This window comes from Anabrus simplex, chromosome 1 (assembly GCF_040414725.1).
Source record: "Anabrus simplex isolate iqAnaSimp1 chromosome 1, ASM4041472v1, whole genome shotgun sequence".
Lineage (NCBI taxonomy): Eukaryota > Metazoa > Arthropoda > Insecta > Orthoptera > Tettigoniidae > Anabrus > Anabrus simplex.
In genome coordinates, this window is record NC_090265.1 from 182,450,636 (window position 1) to 182,478,020 (window position 27,385).

At 39.5% G+C, this 27,385-nt stretch overlaps 1 protein-coding gene across 1 annotated transcript in view; it reads left to right on the top strand.

Annotated features, from left to right (window-relative positions):
* The window catches only part of LOC136863701 (UNC93-like protein MFSD11), a 248,886-nt gene that overhangs the window by 216,626 nt on the left and 4,875 nt on the right, over window positions 1-27,385 (top strand). The window contains exon 7 of the mRNA XM_067140062.2: window positions 17,060-17,195. Coding sequence (XP_066996163.1) covers window positions 17,060-17,195 — 136 coding nt within the window. The remainder of the gene's footprint in view (window positions 1-17,059; window positions 17,196-27,385) is intronic.

Sequence of the window (27,385 nt, forward strand, 5' to 3'; positions counted from 1 at the left end):
ATCAAAAAATGTAACAAAATTCAATTTGAATACTGTATATAATATTAAACATAATATTTTTTTAAATCTGTCTACTTTCCAGGGTTGTTTTCCCTTGGACTCGGCGAGGGATCCCACCTCTACCACATCAAGGGCAGTGTTCTGGAGCGCGAGTCTTTGGGTCGGAGGATATAACTGGGGGGGGGGGGGGGGAGGAGGAGGACCAGTACCTTGCCCAGGCGGCCTCAGCTGCTATGCTAAACTGGGGCCTTATGGAGGGATGGGAAGATTGGAAGGGGTAGACAAGGAAGAGAGAAGGAAGTGGCCGTGGCCTTAATTTAGGTAGCATCCTGGCATTTGCCTGCAGGAGAAGTGGGATACCACAGTAAACCACTTCAAGGATGGCTGAGTTGGGAATTGAACCCACCTCTACTCAGTTGACCTGAGGCTGAGTGGATCCCGTTCGAGCCCTCGTACCACTTTTCAAATTTTGTGGCAGAGCCAGGGGTCAAACCCGGGCCTCCGGGGGTGGCAGGTAATCACGCTAACCACTACACCACAGAGACAGACATAATAATATTAAATACCATATGATATGGATATCATATGAATATTAAGAGATTAGATTGAAAACCTCTTCTAGAGAAAGAAGACAAGGCAGAAAGATGGCAGGAACTTATCCAACATTTGTATCAAGTAAAGACATAGATGGTATGGTTCTGAAACAAGAAGGGGCTGTTTATGTTGATGAAATGGGAGACCCAATTTTGAGATCAGAATTCGACAGAGCTTTCAGAGACCTAAATAGGAACAAGGCACCTTGGAATTGATGACATTCCCTCTGAACTACTGACTCCCTTAAGAGAAACCAGTGTGGCAAGGTTATTCCATTTAGTGTGTAAGATATATGAGACAGGAGAAGTGCCATCCGATTTTCAGCAGAATTTTGTTAAACCTATTCCCAAGAAAGTTGGTGCTGACAAGTGTGAAAGCTACAGCACCATTAGTTTATTATCTCACACGGCAAAATTTTTAACACATATTATTTACAGAAGAATGGAAAGACAAATTGAAACTGAGTTGGGAAAAGATCAGTTTGGCTTCAGAAGAAATGTAGGAATACATGAAGTAATCAAATTAAGAAGAACAAGCCCACATACATGGCATTTGTAGATCTAGAAAAGGCATTTGATAATGTTGATTGGAGCAAGCTATTTGAGATTCTGAAGATGATCGGGATCAGATACCGAGAACAAAGAGTTATCTAGAACCTGTATAAAAATCAGTCTGCAGTGATAAGGATGAAGGGCCTTGAGAAAGAAGCAGCAATCCAGAATGGAGTGAGGCAAGGTTGCAGTTTGTCCCCCCTCCTATTCATTGTTTATATAGAACAAGCAGTAAAGGAAATCAAACAGGAATTTGGGAAGGGAATCACAATCTAAGGAGAGGAAATTAAAACCTTGAGATTTGCTGCTGATATTGTTATTTTATCTGAGATTGTAGAAGATCCGGAGAAGCTGCTGAATGGTATGGATGGATTCTTGGGTGAGGAGTACAAGATGAAAATAAATAAGTCCAAAACAAAAGTAATGGGGTGCATTCGAATGAAGTCAGGTGATGCAGGAAATATTAGATTAGAAAATGAAGTATTAAAGGAAGTAGATGAATATTGTTACTTGGGTAGTAAGATAATTAACAGTGGCAGAAGTGAGAAGGATATAAAATGCAGACTAACACAAGCAAGGAAAGCCTTTCTTAAGAACAGAAATTTGTTCATTTCAGTCATGATATAGGAATTAGAAATATGTTTTTGAAGACTTTCGACTGGAGCGTGGCATTGTTTAGAAGTGTAACATGGACGATATCTAGCTCAGAAAGAATAGAAGCTTTTGAAATGTGATGTTACAGAAGAATGCTGAAGGTGAGATGAATAGATTGAATCATGAATGAACAGATACTGAATTGAATTGGTGAGAGGGGATCAGTTTGGCTAAATTTGATCAGAAGAGACAGAACGATAGGACATATCTTAAAACACCCAGGACTTGTGCAGTATGTTTTTGAGGGAAGTGTAGGTGATAAGAACGGTAGGGGTAGACCAAGGTATGAATATGACAACCAGATTAGAGCAGATGTAGGATGCAGAAGTTGCATAGAAACGAAAAGGTTAGCGCAGGATAGGGTGAGATGGAATGCTGCATCAAACCAGTCTATGGACTGATGACTCAAACAATACATGATAAATAGCTCTAAACAATTTGAAAATATAAAAATTAATGAACAGTACTTCCAGTATTAGGACATTAATGGGAATATAAAAGGAACTCCTGAGAATAGAGATGTGATTTTAAAATAGACTAAGATTCCTATAAAGAGGCTATTACCAGAATACGTATTCTGGACTTTTGTAAACCAAATCTGTTCCAGAAATTAATTAAATCCTTCTTTTGCGCCCTGTGCCCCTGCCATTAAACTCAATACTTCCACCTTTTCTAAATGGTACTTCCTCCTGTAAAATTTGATTGTAGGGTGTATATGTTCTCTTTTTTTTTTTTTTTCATTGTTAACCTCCTCAAGCTGGCCAAATGATGCTCTCTTTTTACAAACATTAGTTTATTCTTTTAGCTAATCCAATACATAGTTTTACTTTCAAATAGTACTAGTTTTAACCGCACATAGCATGGATCCTCAGCTATTCATCATAAAAATTGGAATTAGAAGGACATAGTGTCATTATAAACAAACCTCCTGAGTTAAAACTACAAAAAATTAAAACTCAGAAAATACACTAATGTACACATTTAAAAGTCCAAACATTAGACACTGGATAATGGTCAGGTGGATTTGGGATTCCAGAATAAAACCTAGCAGATAACAAGATTAAAGAAACTTGGTGACGTAAAATGTCATTGTCTATTGAGAGTCAGATCATATTAAAATATACATTAAAAGAACTATATCATTTATACAAGAGATTATCACAATGTTGACTCAAATAAAACTTGTTCGTTGCTGATGTGCATGTCAACAGCTGTATAATTAATGGAAGGAACATTCTACTTTGGTTATAAGACAAGAATATCCCGATGTTATTAAAGCAAGTCATATCCGTCTGTAAGGGTGTTAAAAGGGGGAATATCTAAAAGAGAAAGAAGGAAAATTACTAGACCGAATTGAAACAAAATCACAGGAATATGACTGGTAAAAGAGAGAGAGCTTACCCTTCAAATTTACCGTGGTGCAACCGGCACAGCTGTCAGTGTAACAAAATCTTTGAATTTGTTGTGACATAGCAGAGGAGAAAGGAGAAGGAAGGGGACGGAGGGAAGAGAGAGGGAAAGGTTGTAAGGAGGAAGGTGCGAGAGGAGTAAGAGGTGGAGGGCAACCGTTTGGAGGATCATTTGTGTGACTTGTATTGAATTTTTTAATGTAATACTTGGATGCTAAGGGTAATTGACTCAATGAGGACATTCGGTTTTTTTTGAAATTTCATTAATGTTGAAAGCAGAATTAGAAAACTGGTCTAGAGATATAAAGTACTCTTCTAGGATATTGAGGAAGAGGCCTTTTGACTGAATAATGTCGAGATAGAGGAAGAGACTAAGGCCAAAGAAGTAATAAAATTTACATATGATAATAATGACATTTACAATAAGATACAAAAGTTGAAAACTAGAAAAGCGGCTGGAATTGATCAGATTTCTGGGGATATACTAAAGACAATGGATTGGAATATAGTACCATATCTGAAGTACTTATTTGATTATTGTTTGGTCGAAGGAGCTATATCAGATGAATGGAGAGTTGCTATAGTAGCCCCTGTGTATAAAGGCAAGGGTGATAGACATAAAGCTGAAAATTACAGGCCAGTAAGTTTGACATGCATTGTACGTAAGCTTTGGGAAGGCATTCTTTCTGATTATATTAGACATGTTTGTGAAATTAATAACTGGTTCGATAGAAGGCAATTCGGTTTTAGGAAAGGTTATTCCACTGAAGCTCAACTTGTAGGATTCCAGCAAGATATAGCAGATATCTTGGATTCTGGAGGTCAGATGGACTGTATCGCGATTGACATGTCTAAAGCATTTGATAGGGTGGATCATGGGAGACTACTGGCAAAAAATGAGTGCAATTGGACTAGACAAAAGAGTGACTGAATGGGTTGCTATATTTCTAGAAAATAGATCTCAGAGAGTTAGAGTAGGTGAAGCTTTGTCTGACCCTGTAATAGTTGAGAGGGGTGTTCCTCAGGGCAGTGTTATCGGACCTTTATGTTTTCTTATATATATAAATGGTATGAGTAAAGGAGTGGAATCGGAGGTAAGGCTTTTTGTGGATGATGTTATTCTCTATAGAGTGATAAATAAGTTACAAGATTGTGAGCAACTGCAACGTGACCTCGAAAATATTGTGAGATGGACAGCAGGCAATGGTATGTTGATAAACGGGGCTAAAAGTCAGGTTGTGAGTTTCACAAATAGGAAAAGTCCTCTCAGTTTTAATTACTGCGTTGATGGGGTGAAAGTTCCTTTTGGGGATCATTGTAAGTATCTAGGTGTTAATATAAGGAAAGATCTTCACTGGGGTAATCACATAAATGGGATTATAAATAAAGGGTACCGATCTCTGCACATGATTATGAGGGTGTTTAGGGGTTGTAGTAAGGATGTAAAGGAGAGTGCATATAAGTCTCTGGTAAGACCCCAACTAGAGTATGGTTCCAGTGTATGGGACCCTCACCAGGATTACCTGATTCAAGAACTGGAAAAAATCCAAAGAAAAGCAGCTCGATTTGTTCTGGGTGATTTCCGCCAAAAGAGTAGCGTTACAAAAATGTTGCAATGTTTGGGTTGGGAAAAATTGAGAGAAAGAAGAAGAGCTGCTCGACTAAGTGGTATGTTCCGAGCTGTCAGCGGAGAGATGGCGTGGAATGACATTAGTAGACAAATAAGTTTGAATGGCGTTTATAAAAGTAGGAAAGATCACAATATGAGGATAAAGTTGGAATTCAAGAGGACAAACTGGGGCAAATATTCATTTATAGGAAGGGGAGTTAGGGATTGGAATAATTTACCAAGGGAGATGTTCAATAAATTTCCAATTTCTTTGAAATCATATCGGAAAAGGCTAGGAAAGCAACAGATAGGGAATCTGCCACCCGGGCGACTGCCCTAAATACAGATCAGTATTGATTGATTGTTGATTGATTGAATATATAATGTGATGTTCCATTCTGACTTTGGGTTTGATTATATAACCTTTCTTGTTGCTGTGTTTTAAAGGTTATCGTGTCTATTCTTTTGGTGCTACTGTTCGTTGACAAGCCTTGAACCACTTTGTAAATGGTTGAACACTCTGCACGAAGCTCTTTGGCAATGAATGATCGTATTTTGTATTAGTGGGTATTTTCTCCATCTGATGGGGTTTTTCTGTATCAGTTGTATAACTTTGTCTTCTTTGCTCGTGATTGCCACTCTGCTATACAGAAAGTAAATCTGCTTGCTGTTGGTAACATGACGAGGATTCCTTGTCATGGAGAAGGTACCATTGTCCACTTCATTGTATCTCAGGCCGCTTATGACAGATGAGTTCCAACAAATGGCATAAAATATCCAGATACAGTTCTTTGTTTATTGTTTTGTCCTTGGAGTGAATTCCAGATGAACAATTCCCTTAAAATAAAAGAAAACCCTCGTGCATGACTTTACTTTTACTTTGATCCTGTCAGATTTTCTTTTGATTTTCATGTTGAAGAAGCACCTTTTGACTGAATACCAAACAAGTAGCATCTGGAGGGATGTCATTTTGCATCAGCAAATAAGGGGAAAGCATCATTATAGGAGATATTATGATATTCTGCAATATATAGCTTCCAACTAGATTATGGAAGCTTTATCAATGATGCCAGAAGTATGCAGCCACCCAAGTGGATTAAGCACTTGTGCATCAGTGTTTTAAAGTATTCACGGTAATGAGCTATATGCCAAGTCTCTCAACTTTGGATCCAGCTTCATGTAAATTTAGAATAGTTTATGCTTAATTTTGATGCATATAGTGCTAAGTTATTACATACTTTATCACATCTCTTTTCATTATGCTACAGTCTACCTGGACCTGCCTGTAATACTTCTCTCATTTCAGACTGTCCTTGGTGGTCTATTTATTAATTAGGTTACTCAGGAAGGTAAGGACTGCATCCAGAAAACTTTAGAATGGAGATAAATCTTATACCAGTTAGAGATATACCATGTGGTCAAAATAAAACGGGTCTGGAAAATATTTGTGATTGATGCAGAATTGACCCTTGTTAACCCAATGGACCTCTCATTTAAATACCCCTGCGTGTCACTTTGACTCAGATTTAAATCCCAGTGGAGAAGCTGTTTGTGCAGCACAATGGAAAATATATTGTTTAAAAAAAATACTATACAAGATATTAACGTGAAATTTTGTCTGGCTCCGCGGTGTAGGGGGCAATGTGTCCGCCTGACACCCAGCGTCCGCGGGTTCGATTTCCGGCCGGGTCAGGGGTTTTTAATTGTAAATGATTAATATCCCTGGCCTGGGGACTGGGTGTTTGTGTTGTCCTTAACGTTCCTTTCCTCACATTCAACACTTTACACTTCCGCCACTTACAAAATACACGCAGGTTCCTCACATATGGTGCAAGTAGGGGCAAAAGATCTTTCTAGGTCGACGCCTCGAACAAATAGCATTTTTTTTTTAAATGTGAAATTTTGCCATAAGGTGAATGAATACATGTATTGACCTAAAATGATGTTATTGTGTGATAGATTAGTTGTGGAGGAATGGCGTGAAGGTTTTGCTCATCATCACTCTCTGAGTCACTAGTGATGTATACATTTCCTGACTCATTAACACTATTTACACTCAGCAATTCCTCACACAAATTATCGTCTTCTAATTCCTGAAGATCGTCACTTACACTATAATTAGAATCACTATCTAAAACACTGTTAATTAACTTCACTAATTCTTTGTGTTCAGAAATGCGCATGCTGCTAATTGCGATATTGACTACTGACTTGAAAGGAATTTGAAATATTTCTGAGTCACCCTATACACGTGGTGTGAAGGTCAAACAAAGGGAAACTTCGACATTGCGTCAACCTTCTAGCATAGCGTATATGCTTCTAGTATACGAAAATCTTAACGCAAGAGCTATCTGTTAAAAACTGAGTGGACTATAGAAAGATATCTGAGCATTGGCAGTGCGCGGGCCCAACTCATCATCCGAGTTGTAGGCCATGTGCGCGCAAGCGGGCATGACTCGTCATCCAAGTTCATTGGGTTAATGAACAGGAGAACTGCCCATCACAATAAATGTTGCAAACTGTTATTTCAATGCTCCAGTCAGTTACCGTTACATGTCTGTGCATGCGCATCTTCCACATGCTCTATCCTGATTCCGTCACTATGTCATTACGTTTACGTGAGTGAGAGGAGCAGACGTGTTTAGTGACCAATTGAACGCAACACAAAATGGTGCTCATAATAAAACAGCAAGTGTTCATTGTCAAGTGTTTTGTGAAGCATGTGGAAAACCTGTGCAGAACTGTTTGTGCAAGAATTTAATACTGGAAGTGTTCTGGCAAAACCTCCAGCATAGTCTGCAATGCAAAACTTAGTAGCAAAATGGCATGAAATGAGCTCTGTAGTGAATAAAAAACTGTAACTATCTGAAAGATTTTGATTACCAGAAAACATTGATCGAGTACAGTAGAGCGTGGAACGAAGTCCGATAAAATCTCAGCACCGTTTATCTGTGCAAGTGGGAATTAAGAGATCATTGTGTCAAAACATCAAAAAGGACCTGCATCTATATCTATACACATTTACTGTTGTACATGCATTAAAGCGCCCAGACGAACCTTTGCGTGTTGAGTTCTGCCGGTGGTTTCTAAGTGAAGTGGAGTCAGGACTTAAGGACCTTCAGTTTGTCATTTCTTCAGATGAGGCCTGGTTCAGCCTGTCAGGGTATGTGAACTCACAGAACACGCACCATTATGCATCAGAAAATCCCCATCAGTATGTTGAAAAGCCGTTGCTTAATCTCAAGATTGGTGTGTGGTGTGCAATGTCTGGTGTTTGCATTGTAACACAATTCTTTCACCAAACTGTTAATGCTAACCGGTATGTCCAAACACTGTTTAATCTGTATGAGGATTGTAATGGTTCAAATCCCGTTACAAGATAATATGTATATTATTATTATTATTATTATTATTATTATTATTATTATTATTATTATTATTATTATTATTATTATTATTATTATTGTTCCGAGGTATCTGTGGAACAGCAGAGGTGAAAGAAGGTGCGGGGGTGAACAGGTCTCAGAATACGAAATTAAAGTTAAGATAAAATTTAACAAGGTTATATTTTCTTAGCAAAATCAAGAAATAACAAGAATGGCAGGTAGAGAGTAGCAAGGTAACAAATGTACAATTACAGTATTCACAAGATTTGGGCTTCGAGCCCCGGACTCACAATTCTTGAGCAATTAGCCCAACTTTACCCCCAAAAAAAAACAAGATTCGACAAAGGGGCAGAAAACCCCAATCATGTTCAGAAGCACTTGCTCCCAATTACAAGGTAAAGCCTCCTCGAGGCCCCCAAAATCAATTTCAAAAGAGCGATCCGCTCTCAAAGTTTAAGCCTATCAACGGCCACACCAAACTCAACTTTCAAGCTGTCCTCCAAAGACATAGACACAGGGGTAAAAAGATACCCAACCTACTGAGGCCTATTAAGTGAAGAAACAGAAATATTACATGGCCTCGACAATACCAATTTGAGAGGAGGCGAAGCTGCACTCCTAATACATTTTGTGTAAAACCTACTTGGCACTAGGCCGTTAATGCAAGGGCTAATCCCATACTAAAGAGGTGACTTATACGAGAAGACAATTTACATTACGCTAGACTGGAAGAAACGGTTGAGAAAAATAAGTTCACCTCAAAGCAATATGAGTGGGAGCTCGAGAGGGTTAAGCACTCTCTATCCCAATTTGTAGTTTAAAAGATAGAATATATACTAAGTGTCTTTACATTTTAGGGGAAAAGTTACATGGTGGAAAGGCTTCGGACCTGCCCCGAGAGTTAAACTGCTGAGCCGACAAGAAAAGAATTTATTAAACGGCCATTACCTTGTGGTTGAACTGCTGCCCGAAGAAAGAGGCGCTTCCCGCCCCCTGCTACGTACTTTACACACTGAAAGATGTTACTGAAGTGGCCCGGAGACCCGAAAATCAGCAGTTTATATACTCTCGCGGAAAGTTCGAGGCGTTTCAAGAATGAGAACACCCTCCCACAAGAATTTTATTGGCTAACCAAGAAAACCCCTACACAAGATGAAGAAGAAACACCTTATTGGTGGAAAATTAATTACAGAAAATTATGATTGGCCAGTTTCAAAACTGGCAGAAAGAAAGGGTTAATATTGCCAACTTAAACAATAACTGAAAGAAATTTAACAAAGAACAAACTTATGAATTCAAAATTTCTCCAAAAACATAGTTCTTTCACTTCGCACTAGGGTGCACAATTGTATTTCTTCAGTAGTGCCATCTGGAAGAGAATGTCCACACTCCTTACTACAGGCAAAACAAAAATACATCGAAAACGACCCCGTTCAGAAACTTCAAAATTTCCAAGTAGTGGCATCTTCTGAGAAACTTGAAAATTAACACAGTAGATAAAGTTCAGGCTTCCTCCAGTAGAGGAGTTTCAACTGGCGCAAGGTTTGACTTAGCGGCGTGGGGGTGTACCACCCGGTACAATTATTATTATTATTATTATTATTATTATTATTATTATTATTATTATTATTATTATTATTATTATTATTATTATTATTATTATTATGTCCATATTATTATTGTTTTTATTATGTCCGTATTATTATTATTTTATCTATGAGATTACTATTATTTTGTTATAATTATTATTCAATTCCATTACGCAAAGCTTGTCGCTTGCGTATTTGTAATTGAGTGTATGCATATATACGTATATGTAGATTCACATTAAATACCTGTACAGTGAGAGTTTCTGTATATCAGATGTGGATGTGACATTGTGATATTGCTATACTACTGGCGATTCTGCCAAGTCATTGCTATGTCATGGCTACATCATCGTATTTAGTTAGCACTGAGCTCACTTTCTTTGAGAAACCCAGTAAGCCGGCGGCGGTTTCACAACTGTATGTAATATTTGCTGCGTTGTGGGAGTATGTCATTGTTATTTCTGGAGATTACGTAGCTGTGTCAACCAACGTCTATGAAAGGTGGGTGCATATTGTAGCGTGAGTCATTACTTAAACGGAAGCAGTACAGTGAAGAAGTCTACTAGATGAAGAGGCCTCAGTCGGTCAGTCAACGAGTGTGAACGAGAGATGGAGAAGACTCAGTGAGCCATTAATTATTGGTCATTGAGAGAGTGAGGACAAAGGCTGGTTGCTCACGTAGTGGAAGACATGGATGCAAGGGCTTACCATGGAGTCAGAGAGGGCCACCCTGGACCTGCCAAGAGGTAATACCATATTGACTTACAAAGAAGTCAGATGATATGGAGAAGAAGCAGTCACAAGGATGTATCACCAAGTTAGGCGTGACACATCTACAGTAAACACCAGATCAAAGGAATACGTCGTAATTACACTCAAAGTGTTGAAGGTACAGTCAAGTGAATCAGTGAGGGAAATATTTCGTATAAATTGTTAAATGCCCGGTCAAGAAGAATTCAAATTCATGCCTAGTTTCTTTCAGTTGCAATGTCATAATTTCATATTCTCATCTGTTTTATCGCAACAAGACTCACTATTTTATATATATTATTTAAAGAATGTATTTTGTTCTATCAAACGAATTCATAGTTTTATTTCAATGACAGTAAAATATCTTAACCTCAAAATTAATGGGGAAACCGAACGCCAATCTCCTTTTCCCAGAACTTATATGGTATGTTGTCAAAAGTAAGCTTATTACCCCACACCCTAGAGATAGTCAAGAGTCTCATTCTATTATTGCTGCACTGTGTGGTAGCTGGCGCCCTTCAAATAATGTATGTGTAAGTAAGCAGGTACCGGTAACAAGTAAGTGTGAGTACAAGGTCTGACGAGTGTGTATTTTATTTAATGAATATTAATTTTCAGATTTTCCATTTTAAATGCAGATATTTCATATTTTTCAAGTTAAATGCAGTTTTATATGTTTGTAAAATTAGTCAGACAGTTAGGAAAGTTACAAATTGGCTCCACAACGTGGTGCTCGAATAAATTCAGAATTTGTTCTGAATGACAGCATAACATAGGTTCATTTTGGGAAGAGTATGCGCATTTAAGCCAACGGAAATTATTACCGGTAAATGTCAGGAGTGTAAGTTTATGATATATATTTGTATTTTGGGGATATGTCAAGGGATTTGAAGAGGGAAATTAATTTGAGATCGCGTACTATCACTAGTGAACCAATGATGGACAAGGAAGACAATAACAAGTCATGTGACGACGAGGTCATTGCTTCTGCGGACATCCAAGGTGAAATTCAGAGTAGGGAGCAGGTGAAGATGATGGAAGCTTCTGAGGTAATTCAGGAAAGTGCAGAAATTGAGAAGCACACTGAAACCCAAAAGGAAATTGCGGGGTGAATGAACCTAGATTTTATAAATTTGATGATGGCCAAATTTATCGAGATCAGTAATGAAAACTGTAAGAAACTGAGTGAAGATTGGATTAAACACATGAAAGAATTAATTGAAAATAATAATAAAGAAATGGAAGAAATGATTAGTAGTAGTATTGAAAATAGGAATAACCAGATGGAAGAAGTGATTGGTCGCTGTAGTAATAAAATGGAACGAATGATTGGTATTAGTAATGAAAATAATAAGAAACAAATGGAAGAATTAATTGGCAGTAATAAAGAAAATTGCAATGTGATCATTAGTAATATAGATACTAAGATATTAGAGATAAATAATCAAACATCTAAATTAGAATCTAAGTTAGAAAAAAAGTTAGATGAAGAGTGTGTTGAAATTGAAGATGAAATGAAGTTGAATTGGAGCAATATTCATATTCAGACCGAGCAAGTCAAAGAAATATGTACAGAGAATGTCGTAGAATTAAGTAATAAAATTTCTAGTAATCAGGAAGAAAATCACGAGATTGTTGAGGAAAGATTGGACGGGATTTACAATGCAGTTGGGGAAGATACGAGGGAACAAGTTAGTAGTATTGAACAAATTGAAATCAAGCTTGTGGAGGTCACTGAACTACGGAATGAACGGGAAACGCTATCACAGCAGGTGAGAGAGAGAGAGGAAGAATTGCAGGAAGACCTGAGAATAGTGGAAGAGAATGCTGAGAGAGCAGCGGAAGAAGAAGAAGTTGTGAACTGCCAGGGAGTGATACGGCAGAAAGGTAGAGGTAAGACAGCGATAGAGGTGAGAGTAGCAAGTGGTTTGTTCAGTAGGGATCGTGATTTAACCAAGTTTTCTGGAGAACAGTTCAATTCTATACAGTTGGTAACATTAGTTGAGAAAAGATTTGCAAGTAAGTTGAGGAATAATATTATTGCATGGGAATATGTGTTGGAGATTTTGTCTAATGTTTTTATTGGTGAAAGTAAAATGTGGTTTCGAGTGTACTGGGATAATATGTCTAATTTAGGAGAAATTAAAGGCAAGTTCATTGATAGGCTTTGGAAGGAATGTGTGCAAGGGCGCGCGAGAGAGAGTGAGCGCATGATGTCTGGGGAAAGTAGTATTGTAGAGAGAGGGGGGGAAAATGTTAGCCGTGTATCAGAGGAGAGGTAGTAATCATGATCCGCAGAGGATTAATAGTTGTGTTGATGGCGATAGGGGTCAGAAGAGTAACCAAAGAGAATCGGAAGATGAGAGGCATATGGATTTGTGTTATGAGAGAGAGGGTCAGCAGAATTACCAGAGAGAATCGGAAGATGAGAGGCGTGCAGATGTGAATTATGCGAGGAATTATAGACAGAATAGCTGGAGAGGGAATAATTATGATCAGCCGAGGAATGATAGAAATTTCAATAGTGATAGAAGTCAGAAGAGTAATCAGAGAGAATCGGAAGATGGGAGGATTATGGATTTGAGTTATGAGAGAGGGGGTCAGAAGAATAATGAGAGCGAATCGGAAGATCGGAGGCGTACGGGTTTGAGTTATCAGAGAGACTATGATAGTCTTAATATGAATGCTATCCAGGTGTCATTATCGAGCCGGGGTATTTCAGATTCACAGGGAATCGGGTAAGTTAAGTGAACAGTCCGAAGGTAGAAGTTGAACAGGTGTGTAGTAATAAGTAGTTATGTAATGAAAGTAGATTTAAGAGTACAGTGTGATTGTGACCTAAGTAACGTTAAGTGAGATATTTAAGTAATGACGTAAGATGTGTTCTGTTAAGTGATGTAAGTACTTGTAATGCTGAGAATATGATGTAAGTAGTGAGGTAGTAACTCCGATGATGGAAATTGTGAGATGAAGAAGGTAAATGAAGGTTCTAATAGATATTATAACAGCCGTTGGGTAAGTCAAAGTGAGTAAATAAAATGATAGCGGTACCGATCATAAGTAAAGATAATTGTAAGTTTCATCTATGCCTTGTTGTACCAGAACTTGTGTATTCAGTTGTTTTAGGGGCTGACTTGGTTGCAAATCGTGGAAGTAGAGTAGACTTTAATTTAGGTAGTGTGTGTTTGTTCTATGAGAAAAACTAGCAAAGAAGTACGTGTTAATTATGATGGTCTGAGGTAAGTGTTTGGTAAAGTGTGTTTTTAAAAATATATGAGAGGTAAGTGAAGTTGTTCCTAGTGAGAGGAAATGTTTTGTTGGGTGTGTTACGTGCCTGTACGACCAGTATCCGAGGGATAGTCGGTATGAGGCAGTGACATGAGGTAATTTGAGTGAATTACAGGAGGAGTAATTGTGTTCGATGTTAGGTAAGCATCGAGATATATTTAGTGGTAAGTAAGGAAGAACACGTATATGAACATAAATTTGTAGTACATGACCATTCATCGTTTGTGGGAGGTAAGTACCCCAGTCAACTTAAAAATGCTAGTGACGTCTAGGAACAAATAAACATTATGCTGGATTACGGTATAATTGAACCATCTTGTAGCCATAGTATTGATCCTTCAATTATCGTTGCCAAGGAGGATGTGATCTATTGAGATATGTAAGTTAATAAGGGCAAAATTGATTCAATTTGAGTGACAAGGTGCTACTCAGAGTTCCATTTTCATCATCTACAGAGGCGGGAAATATGTTGAAGTTATTCTTTTGTATCAGGGGTATTTCACTATTGTGAACTGTATCGGGAAGTGTGCATATTCTTTAAAAGATCAGGAAGGGAAGATTGTCGGTACTTATAACATTAGGAATTTAAAGAAGTACTTCACGTGAGATTTGTTGAGATAAGAATAAGATGATTAATTTGTGTGAGGAACTGGCAAAATAAAACTAACATATATGAATTTGCGTGTGAACCAAGTGTCGTATTGGTGTATTGGAAGAATAAGTGCTACATTGTCATGTACTGTGTGACAAAAATGGAGAACAGGACATTGGACAGTTATCTGCGATAACAATATGCAAGAAAAGTTCTCATATAAGTGAATTTTCACAAAATGTTTTGATATGTTAAAAAAAAGAAGAATGTAGTATAATCAATTAAAATTATTTGTATGTATTTAATCAAGCGCTATACTCTTGTGATTTGTATGAGAGAAAGAGAGAGAATGGGACACTGGACAGTTATCTACGATGGCAATGTGCGAGAAGAATTCTCATATTTGTGATATTTTATAAAATGTATGGATGTTGAAAAAGAAAATTATTGTTGTATACTCATTTAAAGTGTTTATCTGTGTCAGTGTTATATATATAATTTTGTTCATAAATCAATCGATTCTTTGTTCTTCGATTTATTTATGAGGGAGGCGAATTGTAACAGTTCAAATCCCGTTACAAGATAATATGTGTATTATTATTATTATTATTATTATTATTATTATTATTATTATTATTATTATTATCATTATCATTATCATTATTATTATTATCATTATCATCATTATTATTATTATTATTATTATTATTATTATTATGTCCGTATTATTATTATTTTATCTATGAGATTACTATTATTTTGTTATAATTATTACTCAATTCCATTACGCAAAGCTTGTCGCTTGCGTATTTGTAATTGAGTGTATGCATATATACATATATGTAGATTCACATTAAATACCTGTACAGTGAGAGTTTCTGTATATCAGATGTGGATGTGACGTTGTGATATTGCTATACTACTGGCGATTCTGCCAAGTCATTGCTATGTCATGGCTACGTCATCGTATTTAGTTAGCACTGAGCTCACTTTCTTTGAGAAACCCAGTAAGCCGGCGGCGGTTTCACAACTGTATGTAATATTTGCCACGTTGTGGGAGTATGTCATTGTTATTTCTGGAGATTACGTAGCTGTGTCAACCAATGTCTATAAAAGGTGGGTGCATATTGTAGCGTGAGTCATTACTTAAACGGAAACAGTACAGTGAAGAAGTCTACTAGATGAAGAGGCCTCAGTCGGTCAGTCAACGAGTGTGAACGAGAGATGGAGAAGACTCAGTGAGCCATTAATTATTGGTCATTGAGAGAGTGAGGACAAACGCTGGTTGCTCACGTAGTGGAAGACACGGACGCAAGGGCTTACCATGGAGTCAGAGAGGGCAACCCTGGACCTGCCAAGAGGTAATACCATATTGACTTACAAAGAAGTCAGATGATATGGAGAAGAAGCAGTCACAAGGATGTATCACCAAGTTAGGTGTGACACATCTACAGTAAACACCAGATCAAAGGAATACGTCGTAATTACACTCAAAGTGTTGAAGGTACAGTCAAGTGAATCAGTGAGGGAAATATTTCGTATAAATTGTTAAATGTCCGGTCAAGAAGAATTCAAATTCATGCCTAGTTTCTTTCAGTTGCAATGTCATAATTTCATATTCTCATCTGTTTTATCGCAACAAGACTCACTATTTTTTGATATATTATTTAAAGAATATATTTTGTTCTATCAAACGACTTCGTAGTTTTATTTCAATGACAGTAAAATATCTTAACTTCAAAATTAATGGGGAAACCGAACGCCAATCTCCTTTTCCCAGAACTTATATGGTATGTTGTCAAAAGTAAGCTTATTACCCCACACCCTAGAGATAGTCAAGAGTCTCATTCTATTATTGCTGCACTGAGTGGTAGCTGGCGCCCTTCAGATAATGTATGTGTAAGTAAGCAGGTACCGGTAACAAGTAAGTGTGAGTACAAGGTCCGACGAGTGTGTATTTTATTTAATGAATATTAATTTTCAGATTTTCCATTTTAAATGCAGATATTTCATATTTTTCAAGTTAAATGCAGTTTTATATGTTTGTAAAATTAGTCAGACAGTTAGGAAAGTGTCAGGATCAACTCACAGAATATAATTGAATATATGGATATTTTCAGCAAGATGGAGCAAGAGCACATACCACCTTGACAACCTTGTCACGAGTGCATGAGGTTTTTGGTGAGGAGAGGATACTCAGCTGAGGGACTGCAGTCAACTGGCCACCTCAATTGCCTAATTTCCCTCCCTGTGATTATAACCTGTGGGGCAAATTGAAGGGTCAGGTGTACTTCAATAAACCTCACACACTGGAAGATATACAGCAGAACATTGAAAACGCTATTGCTGCTACGCGTCTCACAGTTTGATAAATTGAACACAGCGCTGCATCAGTGTCAGTGGTGGCTGTTTCCACCATCTTCTGTGATGTTCATGAACAGGGGTCATTTCCACATCAGTCCTATTGTAAATGTATTGTACATATTTTCTGGCCAGTTTTATTTTTCTGTGCACAATAAAAGAAAGAGTAATTTCGTTGTTTACTGATTCCCACCCAGGGCAAGTTTTGAATGTCTTTCCTATTTGTATGAATATATTATGTACATTAATTATGCATGTTATTGTTGTTTTCTGCAGTCAGTACCTGGCCATGCTGTGCAGTTTTATGCTTGGATTTGGAGACAGTTGTTACAATACACAAATCTATTCTATCTTGGGAAGCGTGTGGGCTGAGGACAGTGCTCCTGCATTTGCGCTCTTCAAGTTTACTCAGGTAAGTTCAAAAGTAATTTGCTGCTTGTTAAAATTAGTCAATTTAAGTCAAGCTTGGCTCAAAATTGGCTTCATTTAGGTACTACCATATCAGCTGCCAGTCTTAATAGGATTTATAAGGGTTAGGTCTATCAGAATATGGGACTGTTCTGTTCACTCTTATTCTTTCATTGAGATTTGAAAACCAAAGTATGTATGTTGTCAGTTCCTAAAGTGTTCACAACAATGCTATGGAGCCAAAGAAATTTACAAAATGTTTTAAATTTTATTTTAATTTTCAATGCAATACAGATTTAATACAAACCTATGGTGTCTTGGTTTGTAGTCGGCTCCACATCATTACCGTAAGTGAATCAGTCTTCATGGTTAACAGATTTATTCACACCCAGTCTCCACGTACAGTTTTAGTTCATTTAGCCGATGGGTGGTGTTGTATGTCCGGCGCTCCCTTCTCGCTCCGCCAGCCAGCTGCACGCGCGCCTGTGTATCATTCTGCTAGCTTCGACGCGCAGCCCTCAGTGCGCGTGCCTGACCATCGAGTGTACTATAAATAGGAGCTCCCGGCCTGCTCACTTGCCCACTTGCCCCGGTGTCCAGCTCCAGAATACACCCTACGTCGAGCACGGAGGCTACTCCTCTTGAAAATGTGCTTCGACCAGGTGGACTGAATTTCTGGCAGTACGAGGTTTCACCTCTGGTCACTGCTCCCTTACCTGTTTCCGCTGCCTATGTTCCGTAATTCTTTTACAAGCCATTTTCATTCCCTAAGTTATGCAAGCTCCCTTAGTTTCGCTAGGTGGAATTTCTTCAATCAATTGAACTTGCTTTTTAGGAATTCAGGCACTTCAACAAACAAGGACTCTCATGAACATTTATGTTAGTGTGCCAGATAGTTCTCGACTATCAACGTGTCAATTCACAAAGACTATCTTTTCAAGATAGAAGTGTATATAAAGACTGCAAACCTGTACATATTGTATAAAGACAGACTTTTCTCAAGATTCAATATTCCTTTTTGCTTCAAAATAAATTTCAGTTATTTGTGTAAATATTATAAAGTGAAGCAAATAAAGTTGTGTTCTGTAAACTTCAACCTTGGTTACAACACAACTCTATGGCGACGAGGTAAAAAAGCGACACTACACTTCATCGGCCCCAGTCGCCAACTCTATGGCGACGAGGTAAAAAAGCAACAAACTACAATTCTTCGGTCCCAGTTGCCAACTCTATAGCGACGAGGTACAAACGAAACCAACACTACAATTCAACGGGCCCAGTGGTCAACTCTACGGCGACGTGCTAAACAGCAACGACACTCCAACCAGTTCTGACACGCAGCTTACCTTACTCTTTCTTGCACGCATCTCGCAATGGCTACTGCGGAACAACTCGCTACGGTCTTCCAAGCCTTACAGCAGCAACAACAACAGTTTATGCAACAACAACAGGCAGCATTAATTCAGGCTATTCAAGCTATTTCTGTCTCTACACAGCCATCAGCTATTCCTCCGTTCTCTGCTTTTGATCCGGCTAAGGAAGAATGGTCAGTTTATTTAGCCCGCTTGCAACAGCATTTCATCTGCCATTCTGTCACAGACGATCAACGCCGCCGCGCACTATTTCTTAGTTCGGTTGGCAATGCTACGTGTGAATTACTACGTAAATTAAGTCCAGAAGAACACTTATCTGAGGTACCCTTCACGCAGCTCTTGGCCCGTCTCACGGAACACTATGCCCAAGCTCCTCACATAGTGGCTGCTCGCTATAAATTTTTTCAGAGCAGAAAGCAACCCCATCAGACACATACTGAATGGATAACTGAACTGCGTGGTCTAGCTAAACCCTGCCAGTTCATCTGCTCCAAGGACGGTTGTGGTTCATCCTACACTGATTCTCTCATTCGGGACATGATAATTTTACATACTCCTGAAGACAAAATACGTTTTGACGCTGTCAAGCAGAGTAACCCTTCTTTAGAAGACGTCCAGCGTATTGCTACGGTTTATGAGCTTACTACCAAGACTGCCGCAGCCATAGCTTCTCCACACGAAGTTGCACAAGTCTCGCCTCAGGCCCGCAAGTCCTCTGCTACAGTGAACCGTACGGATAAGGCGCTCTCCACCAAGCATTCTCGCCAGGTTCCCTCTCGTCATGCTACACGGAAGCCCAATTCTAAAAGCACCTCGAAACTCCTGCCTTCCTGCCGAGGTTGTTTCAAGCATCATGAACGTCGTGACTGTCGTTTTTTCAAAGCTACTTGTGAACGATGTAATAAACTTGGACACATTAAGACTGTCTGTCAAAGTTCACTCCGCCCTGCTAAGACTACTGCAGCGCGCCGGAAGCATATACAGCCCCGCCAAGACATGGAAGTTGATCAGATCAATCTTATTCTTCCCACAAAGGATTCTCACAAAATCATCATTCCTCTCTCATTCTCTGATCGATCTGTCGATTTTCAATTAGACACTGGATCACCTGTCTCTATTATTAACCTGACTACCTACCACGACTTAGGTTCACCTTCATGCTCTCCAGCTGACATCCAGCTCGTGACATTTAACAAGAAGAAAATTGACATCAAAGGTCAAATTAAGCTTCAGGCTAGTTATAAAGGAATTCAGAAGGCCATTCCTCTTCTCGTAGTTAACAACTACACTGCATCAAACATTATGGGCATGGATCTATTTAACTTATTTGGTTTCCAGATACATGACAACATTAACGTCGTATCTACATTGCATCCTACTTCTGACGTTACCGCTCTCCTAGCGCAGTTTCCTGAAGTCTTCGACTCTCAGCTCGGAACAGCAAAAGACTATACAGCTCACATACAGCTGAAATCCGGAGCTAAGCCTCGCTTCCTCAAAGCACGGCCAGTACCCCTAGCACTTCAAGACCAGGTCACGAAAGAATTAGAAAGATGGATACAAACTGGAATAGTAGTACCAGTTACTTCTAGTCAATGGGCTACTCCACTCGTGGTAATCAAGAAACCTGATGGTAATGTTCGACTTTGTGGCGATTTTCGATCTACAGTCAACGCACAACTCGACACCGATATCTTTCCTATTCCACGTCCAGAAGACTTATTCCGTCGTCTCTCTGGTGGACAATTCTTCTCTCGAGTTGATCTTAAAGAAGCATATCTCCAGCTACTTTTAGACGAAGAATCTAAGAAATTTCTCACACTAAACACTCCTCTCGGACTGCTCCAGCTCCAGCGGCTCCCATTCGGTATTTCATCCTCAGCGGCTATTTTTCAGCGCTAATTGGCTCAACTCACCGCCTCAATTCCCGGTTGTGCTAACTACCTGGATGATATTATTGTTACTGGAAAAGATCATCAGGAACATCTAACCAATCTCCGCCTTCTTCTCCAGAAATTGAAAGACAATGGCCTACGAGCGAATCTCGCTAAATGTACCTTCTTTCAGCCTCAAGTTCACTACCTTGGACATATACTTGATAAGAATGGAATTCGTCCTAGTATGCAGAATGTCTCCGCGATAGTAAACATGCCAGCACCTCAGAACCTCAAGCAGCTTCAGTCCTTCATAGGCAAAGCGAACTATTATAATAAGTTCATTCCACGCTTCGCTACAGTGGCAGCTCCATTAAACGCTCTACGTAAAAAAGGTGTTAAGTTTCAGTGGACTCCGCAATGCCAACAGGCCTGGAAAACAATCAACAACGCCTTAATTCAAGCTATACAACTCACTCATTTTCAGCCCGACAAGATCATCACGCTAGCTACTGACGCTTCAGACTACGGTGTCGGTGCCGTTCTCTCCCAGAAGGATCGTCATGGCCAAGAACGCCCCATCGCCTTCGCTTCGAAAACACTTAATGACCATCAACGTCGATACTCACAGATAGAGAAAGAAGCTTTAGCCATCATCTTTGGTATTCGCCGTTTCAATGAATATCTTTATGGCAACCATTTCCTGATCATTACCGATCATAAGCCTCTCGTACACTTATTCCATCCTGGTAATAAGATCCCAGAGAATTCCCTCAGAAAGCTTCAAAGATGGTCCATGTTCCTTTCTGATTATTCCTATCAGATTGTATATCGAGCCACATCCCAGCATTGTAATGCTGATGCCCTCTCCCGCTTACCCGTTGGTCCTGATACTGCCTTCGATTCTCAAGAATCTGAATGTCTTCAGTTGGACATAGAACTTGAAGATACTGTATCCAGTTTTCCTATTGATGCTACCTGCATAGCTAAAGCTACGGATAAGGACAGTACACTTGCTACTGTACGTACTTACATCCGCAACGGTTGGCCTCTTCAGAGCACACTTCCTGCCCACCTGGCACCTTATCATCGTATGCAGCATCGTCTCACGACTCGTGCCGGAGTTGTACTACTAGAAGCAGGCACCATCTTCCGAGTGGTTATCCCACTTAGCCTACAGAAACAAGTTCTCGAGTTATTACACCAAAGCCATTGGGGTATATCCAGAACAAAGCAACTCGCCCGTCAACACTGCTACTGGCCCGGTATTGATGCCGCCATCGAAAAGCTAATACGTCATTGTGAGCAATGTCAAACGAATCAGAACGCCCCGTCTTCTGATCTTGCTTCATGGCCTCCTGCTACTACTCCATGGGAACGAGTTCACATCGATTTCGCAGGTCCTTTCCTCAATTCCATGTGGTTAATAGTCATCGATTCACTGTCAAACTTTCCATATGTCGTGGATATGCATTCGACTACTACAACCGAAGCTACCATTCGTGCTCTCCAGAAAATCTTTACTACAGACGGTTTACCGCAAGTACTCATTTCGGACAACGGACCTCAATTTACAGCTACTGCTTTTCAGAACTTTTGTACACATAATGGCATTCGTCATATCCTAGCACCACCTTTTCACCCTCAATCTAATGGTGAAGCTGAACGCTTCGTACAAACATTTAAAAGAAGTATGAAGAAAGCTGTCTCTTCAGGCTTAACTAAAGACCAAGCCTTGCTCCAACTCTTAAACAACTACAGAACTCTACCCGGCGCTGATAATATCACTCCTGCACAGAAGCTCCATGGACGACCTCACAGAACTTTACTTTCTCTGTTACAGCCTCTTCCGGCCCAGCATAAGACCTCACCAACGAAGTTCTCCCTCAACGACAAGGTCTACACCAGGACATTCAAATCCAACCCACTCTGGATACCTGGAGTCATCTGCAGATCTTTGGGTCATCGTCTCTACGAGATACAGACTACGGAGAAACGTATCTGCCGCCATCAAGATCAGATACGTCTGCGCTACCGCCCCTGTCCAGCCATTGATGCTATTGCTAAACCAGATAAATCTATTGCTGAACGCGCCTTAGATCATTTAATAACAATGGGTTCCTTTCAGGACGAGACAGCGCCACTCCGCCCAGTTCCAGCTCCGGACAATACAACAGAGATATCAGCAGCTCCGCCCCAGCATCGCAGTCGCCGCCAGCGCCGCCGCCGTTTCACGCCGTACCGGCGCATTTAGGAGGGGAGGGTGTTGTATGTCCGGCGCTCCCTTCTCGCTCCGCCAGCCAGCTGCACGCGCGCCTGTGTATCATTCTGCTAGCTTCGACGCGCAGCCCTCAGTGCGCGTGCCTGACCATCGAGTGTACTATAAATAGGAGCTCCCGGCCTGCTCACTTGCCCACTTGCCCCGGTGTCCAGCTCCAGAATACACCCTACGTCGAGCACGGAGGCTACTCCTCTTGAAAATGTGCTTCGACCAGGTGGACTGAATTTCTGGCAGTACGAGGTTTCACCTCTGGTCACCGCTCCCTTACCTGTTTCCGCTGCCTATGTTCCGTAATTCTTTTACAAGCCATTTTCATTCCCTAAGTTATGCAAGCTCCCTTAGTTTCGCTAGGTGGAATTTCTTCAATCAATTGAACTTGCTTTTTAGGAATTCAGGCACTTCAACAAACAAGGACTCTCATGAACATTTATGTTAGTGTGCCAGATAGTTCTCGACTATCAACGTGTCAATTCACAAAGACTATCTTTTCAAGATAGAAGTGTATATAAAGACTGCAAACCTGTACATATTGTATAAAGACAGACTTTTCTCAAGATTCAATATTCCTTTTTGCTTCAAAATAAATTTCAGTTATTTGTGTAAATATTATAAAGTGAAGCAAATAAAGTTGTGTTCTGTAAACTTCAACCTTGGTTACAACAGGTGGTAGTTAAAAATAAATGTGATAGAAAGGAAGGTCTTAAAAGTAGGACTGTTAGGCAGTACCATATGGCTGATAAAGCAGGTATGAGGCAGTTTCTAAAAAGTAACTATGATCGGTGGAAAACGGTAAATAAAAATGTAAACAGACTCTGGGATGGGTTTAAAGAAATTGTTGAGGAATGCGAAAGCAGGTTTGTACCTTTAAGGGTGGTAAGGAATGGTAAAGACCCACCTTATTATAATAGAGAAATAAAGAGACTAAGAAGGAGGTGCAGACTGGAAAGAAATAGTTAGAAATGGCTGTGGAAGGAAGGAGAAATTGAAGGAACTTACTAGAAAATTGAATCTAGCAAAGAAGGCAGCTAAGGATAACATGATGGCAAGCATAATTGGCAGTCATACAAATTTTAGTGAAAAATGGAAGGGTATGTATAGGTATTTTAAGGCAGAAACAGGTTCCAAGAAGGACATTCCAGGAATAATTAATGAACAAGGGGAGTGTGTATGTGAGGATCTTCAAAAGGCAGAAGTATTCAGTCAGCAGTATGTAAAGATTGTTGGTTACAAGGGTAATGTCGAGATAGAGGAAGAGACTAAGGCCAAAGAAGTAATAAAATTTACATATGATAACAATGACATTTACAATAAGATACAAAAGTTGAAAACTAGAAAAGCGGCTGGAATTGATCAGATTTCTGGGGATATACTAAAGACAATGGGTTGGGATATAGTACCATATCTGAAGTACTTATTTGATTATTGTTTGGCCGAAGGAGCTATACCAGATGAATGGAGAGTTGCTATAGTAGCCCCTGTGTATAAAGGAAAGGGTGATAGACATAAAGCTGAAAATTACAGGCCAGTAAGTTTGACATGCATTGTATGTAAGCTTTGGGAAGGCATTCTTTCTGATTATATTAGACATGTTTGTGAAATTAATAACTGGTTCGATAGAAGGCAATTCGGTTTTAGGAAAGGTTATTCCACTGAAGCTCAACTTGTAGGATTCCAGCAAGATATAGCAGATATCTTGGATTCTGGAGGTCAAATGGACTGTATCGCGATTGACATGTCTAAAGCATTTGATAGGGTGGATCATGGGAGACTACTGGCAAAAATGAGTGAAATTGGACTAGACAAAAGAGTGACTGAATGGGTTGCTATATTTCTAGAAAATAGATCTCAGAGAGTTAGAGTAGGTGAAGCTTTGTCTGACCCTGTAATAATTGAGAGGGGAGTTCCTCAAGGCAGTGTTATCGGACCTTTGTTTTCTTATATATATAAATGATACGAGTAAAGGAGTGGAACCGGAGGTAAGGCTTTTTGCGGATGATGTTATTCTCTATAGAGTGATAAATAAGTTACAAGATTGTGAGCAACTGTAACGTGACCTCGAAAATATTGTGAGATGGACAGCAGGCAATGGTATGTTGATAAACGGGGCTAAAAGTCAGGTTGTGAGTTTCACAAATAGGAAAAGTCCTCTCAGTTTTAATTACTGCGTTGATGGGGTGAAAGTTCCTTTTGGGGATCATTGTAAGTATCTAGGTGTTAATATAAGGAAAGATCTTCACTGGGGTAATCACATAAATGGGATTGTAAATAAAGGGTACCGATCTCTGCACATGATTATGAAGGTGTTTAGGGGTTGTAGTAAGGATGTAAAGGAGAGTGCATATAAGTCTCTGGTAAGACCCCAACTAGAGTATGGTTCCAGTGTATGGGACCCTCACCAGGATTACCTGATTCAAGAACTGGAAAAAATCCAAAGAAAAGCAGCTCGATTTGTTCTGGGTGATTTCCGCCAAAAGAGTAGCGTTACAAAAATGTTGCAATGTTTGGGTTGGGAAAAATTGAGAGAAAGAAGAAGAGCTGCTCGACTAAGTGGTATGTTCCGAGCTGTCAGCGGAGAGATGGCGTGGAATGACATTAGTAGACGAATAGGTTTGAATGGCGTCTATAAAAGTAGGAAAGATCACAATATGAAGATAAAGTTGGAATTCAAGAGGACAAACTGGGGCAAATATTCATTTATAGGAAAGGGAGTTAGGGATTGGAATAACTTACCAAGGGAGATGTTCAATAAATTTCCAATTTCTTTGAAATCATTTCAGAAAAGGCTAGGAAAGCAACAGATAGGGAATCTGCCACCTGGGCGACTGCCCTAAATGCAGATCAGTATTGATTGATTGATACATCGGTTAAACAAGACAAGATAGAGACGTGTAGCTCAGACATAATTGACGCCGCCGAATGATGCTCGTTCAAGAGTTTATACAACCTGATGCAATATTGCATCGTGCACAAGAGTGCGTCCTGTATGTGGGACGAGTTCATTCTTCCGAGCCCTTTAGCTGAGAATCGGCTAGGACGTTCACCAATGGTGCCAGCAGTTTAGCCACATATGGTAGGAAATGTCTATAGAAGTTGACCATGCCCAAAAACCGGCAGAGGCTCTGGACAGTCTTCTGTAGAGGATACTCCAGATTGGATTCTTTCTGGTGAAGGTTTGATACTGTCCTTTGAGAGCCAATTGCCCAAGGTTACCTCACTGCTTGTAATACGCACTTGGATGGATTTATGACTACACTGTAATCAGCTGATCTCTGTAAAAGTATGCGGAGATGGCACATATGCTCTTCAGCATCCTGTGAAAACACCAGAATGTTGTCAATGTATGGGAAACAGAAGTTTAAATCCCTAGTGACCTCATCCATAAAATGCTGGGAAGTTTGTCCAACATTTCATAACCCAAATGACATATACCGAGCTTGATAGCTGCAGTCGCTTAAGTGCGGCCAGTATCCAGTATTCGGGAGATAGTGGGTTCGAGCCCCACTGTCGGCAGCCCTGGAGATGATTTTCCGTGGTTTCTCATTTTCACACCAGGCAAATGCTGGGGCTGTACCTTAATTAAGGCCACAGCTGCTTCCTTCCTACTCCTAGCCCTTTCCTGTCCCATCATCGCCATAAGACCTATCTGTGTCGGTGCGACGTAAAGCAAGTTGTATAAAAAAGTTTTAAAAATATGACATACAGGGAAATTCAAACAGCCCGAAAGGTGTTGTTATAGCTGTTTTGCAAATGTCACTGGAATGCATCGGGATCCGTTGGTAGGCCTTGATAAGGTCAAAGGTACTGAAAATGGTTGACCCAGCAGTGTTATGCCAAAGTCTCCTACGTGTCATACCGAGTAGCAGTCAGGTATTGTTCTTGTGTTCAGCGCCCGGTAATCGCCACATGGATGCCATGAGTTGTCTCGCTTAGGTGTAAGGTGCAAGGGTGAGGACCAGGGACGAATAGAAGGTCTAAACACTCAAATAGTACCTAACTCTTTACTAAAGCCTTTACAAATCTTTACTTCTAGTAGCCTGCCAAACTTTCTCCGTATTTTTTTGTTCGTATATAAATGGTGTTGATTTTGTGCAATATGGAGTTGGTGTTTGGACCTTATATCAATTAGATGTTAGTGCGATTAAGTATTTTGCTGCATAATTTAATTTCTTAATTAAGTATTTCTTTATATATTTGTAAAAATGGGCCAGTTTTCATTGAACATTGTGAGAGAGGAAATACAGAAAGTACACCACCAACTAGAGGCAACAGCATGAAGAAGCATAAATATTACAAATGTAATATTAGTTATTTGAACTTTGGTTTTATGTGGACAGAAGTCAATGGTGAAGTAACTTGAAATGCTATTCTGAAATTAATCATTGCAATATGGTTAGTAATACTCATGACTACTTTACCAGTAAGTTAACAGAATTAAATCAACAAATAGATATCTTTATTAAGCAGGTGTTGATATCAAGCAGTGCTTGCTACCACCATACGAGGTGGCATATAGAATCATGAAAAAGTACAACTTCCACATAATTGCAGAACAGTTTCATTCTACTGATTTCTGTGCATCATGAACATTGTGATTGATGAGTGTACTGGTTTACTTTTAAAAGTGCCTTTGTCCAAAATTACCATCAGTTTCAGAATACAACATATG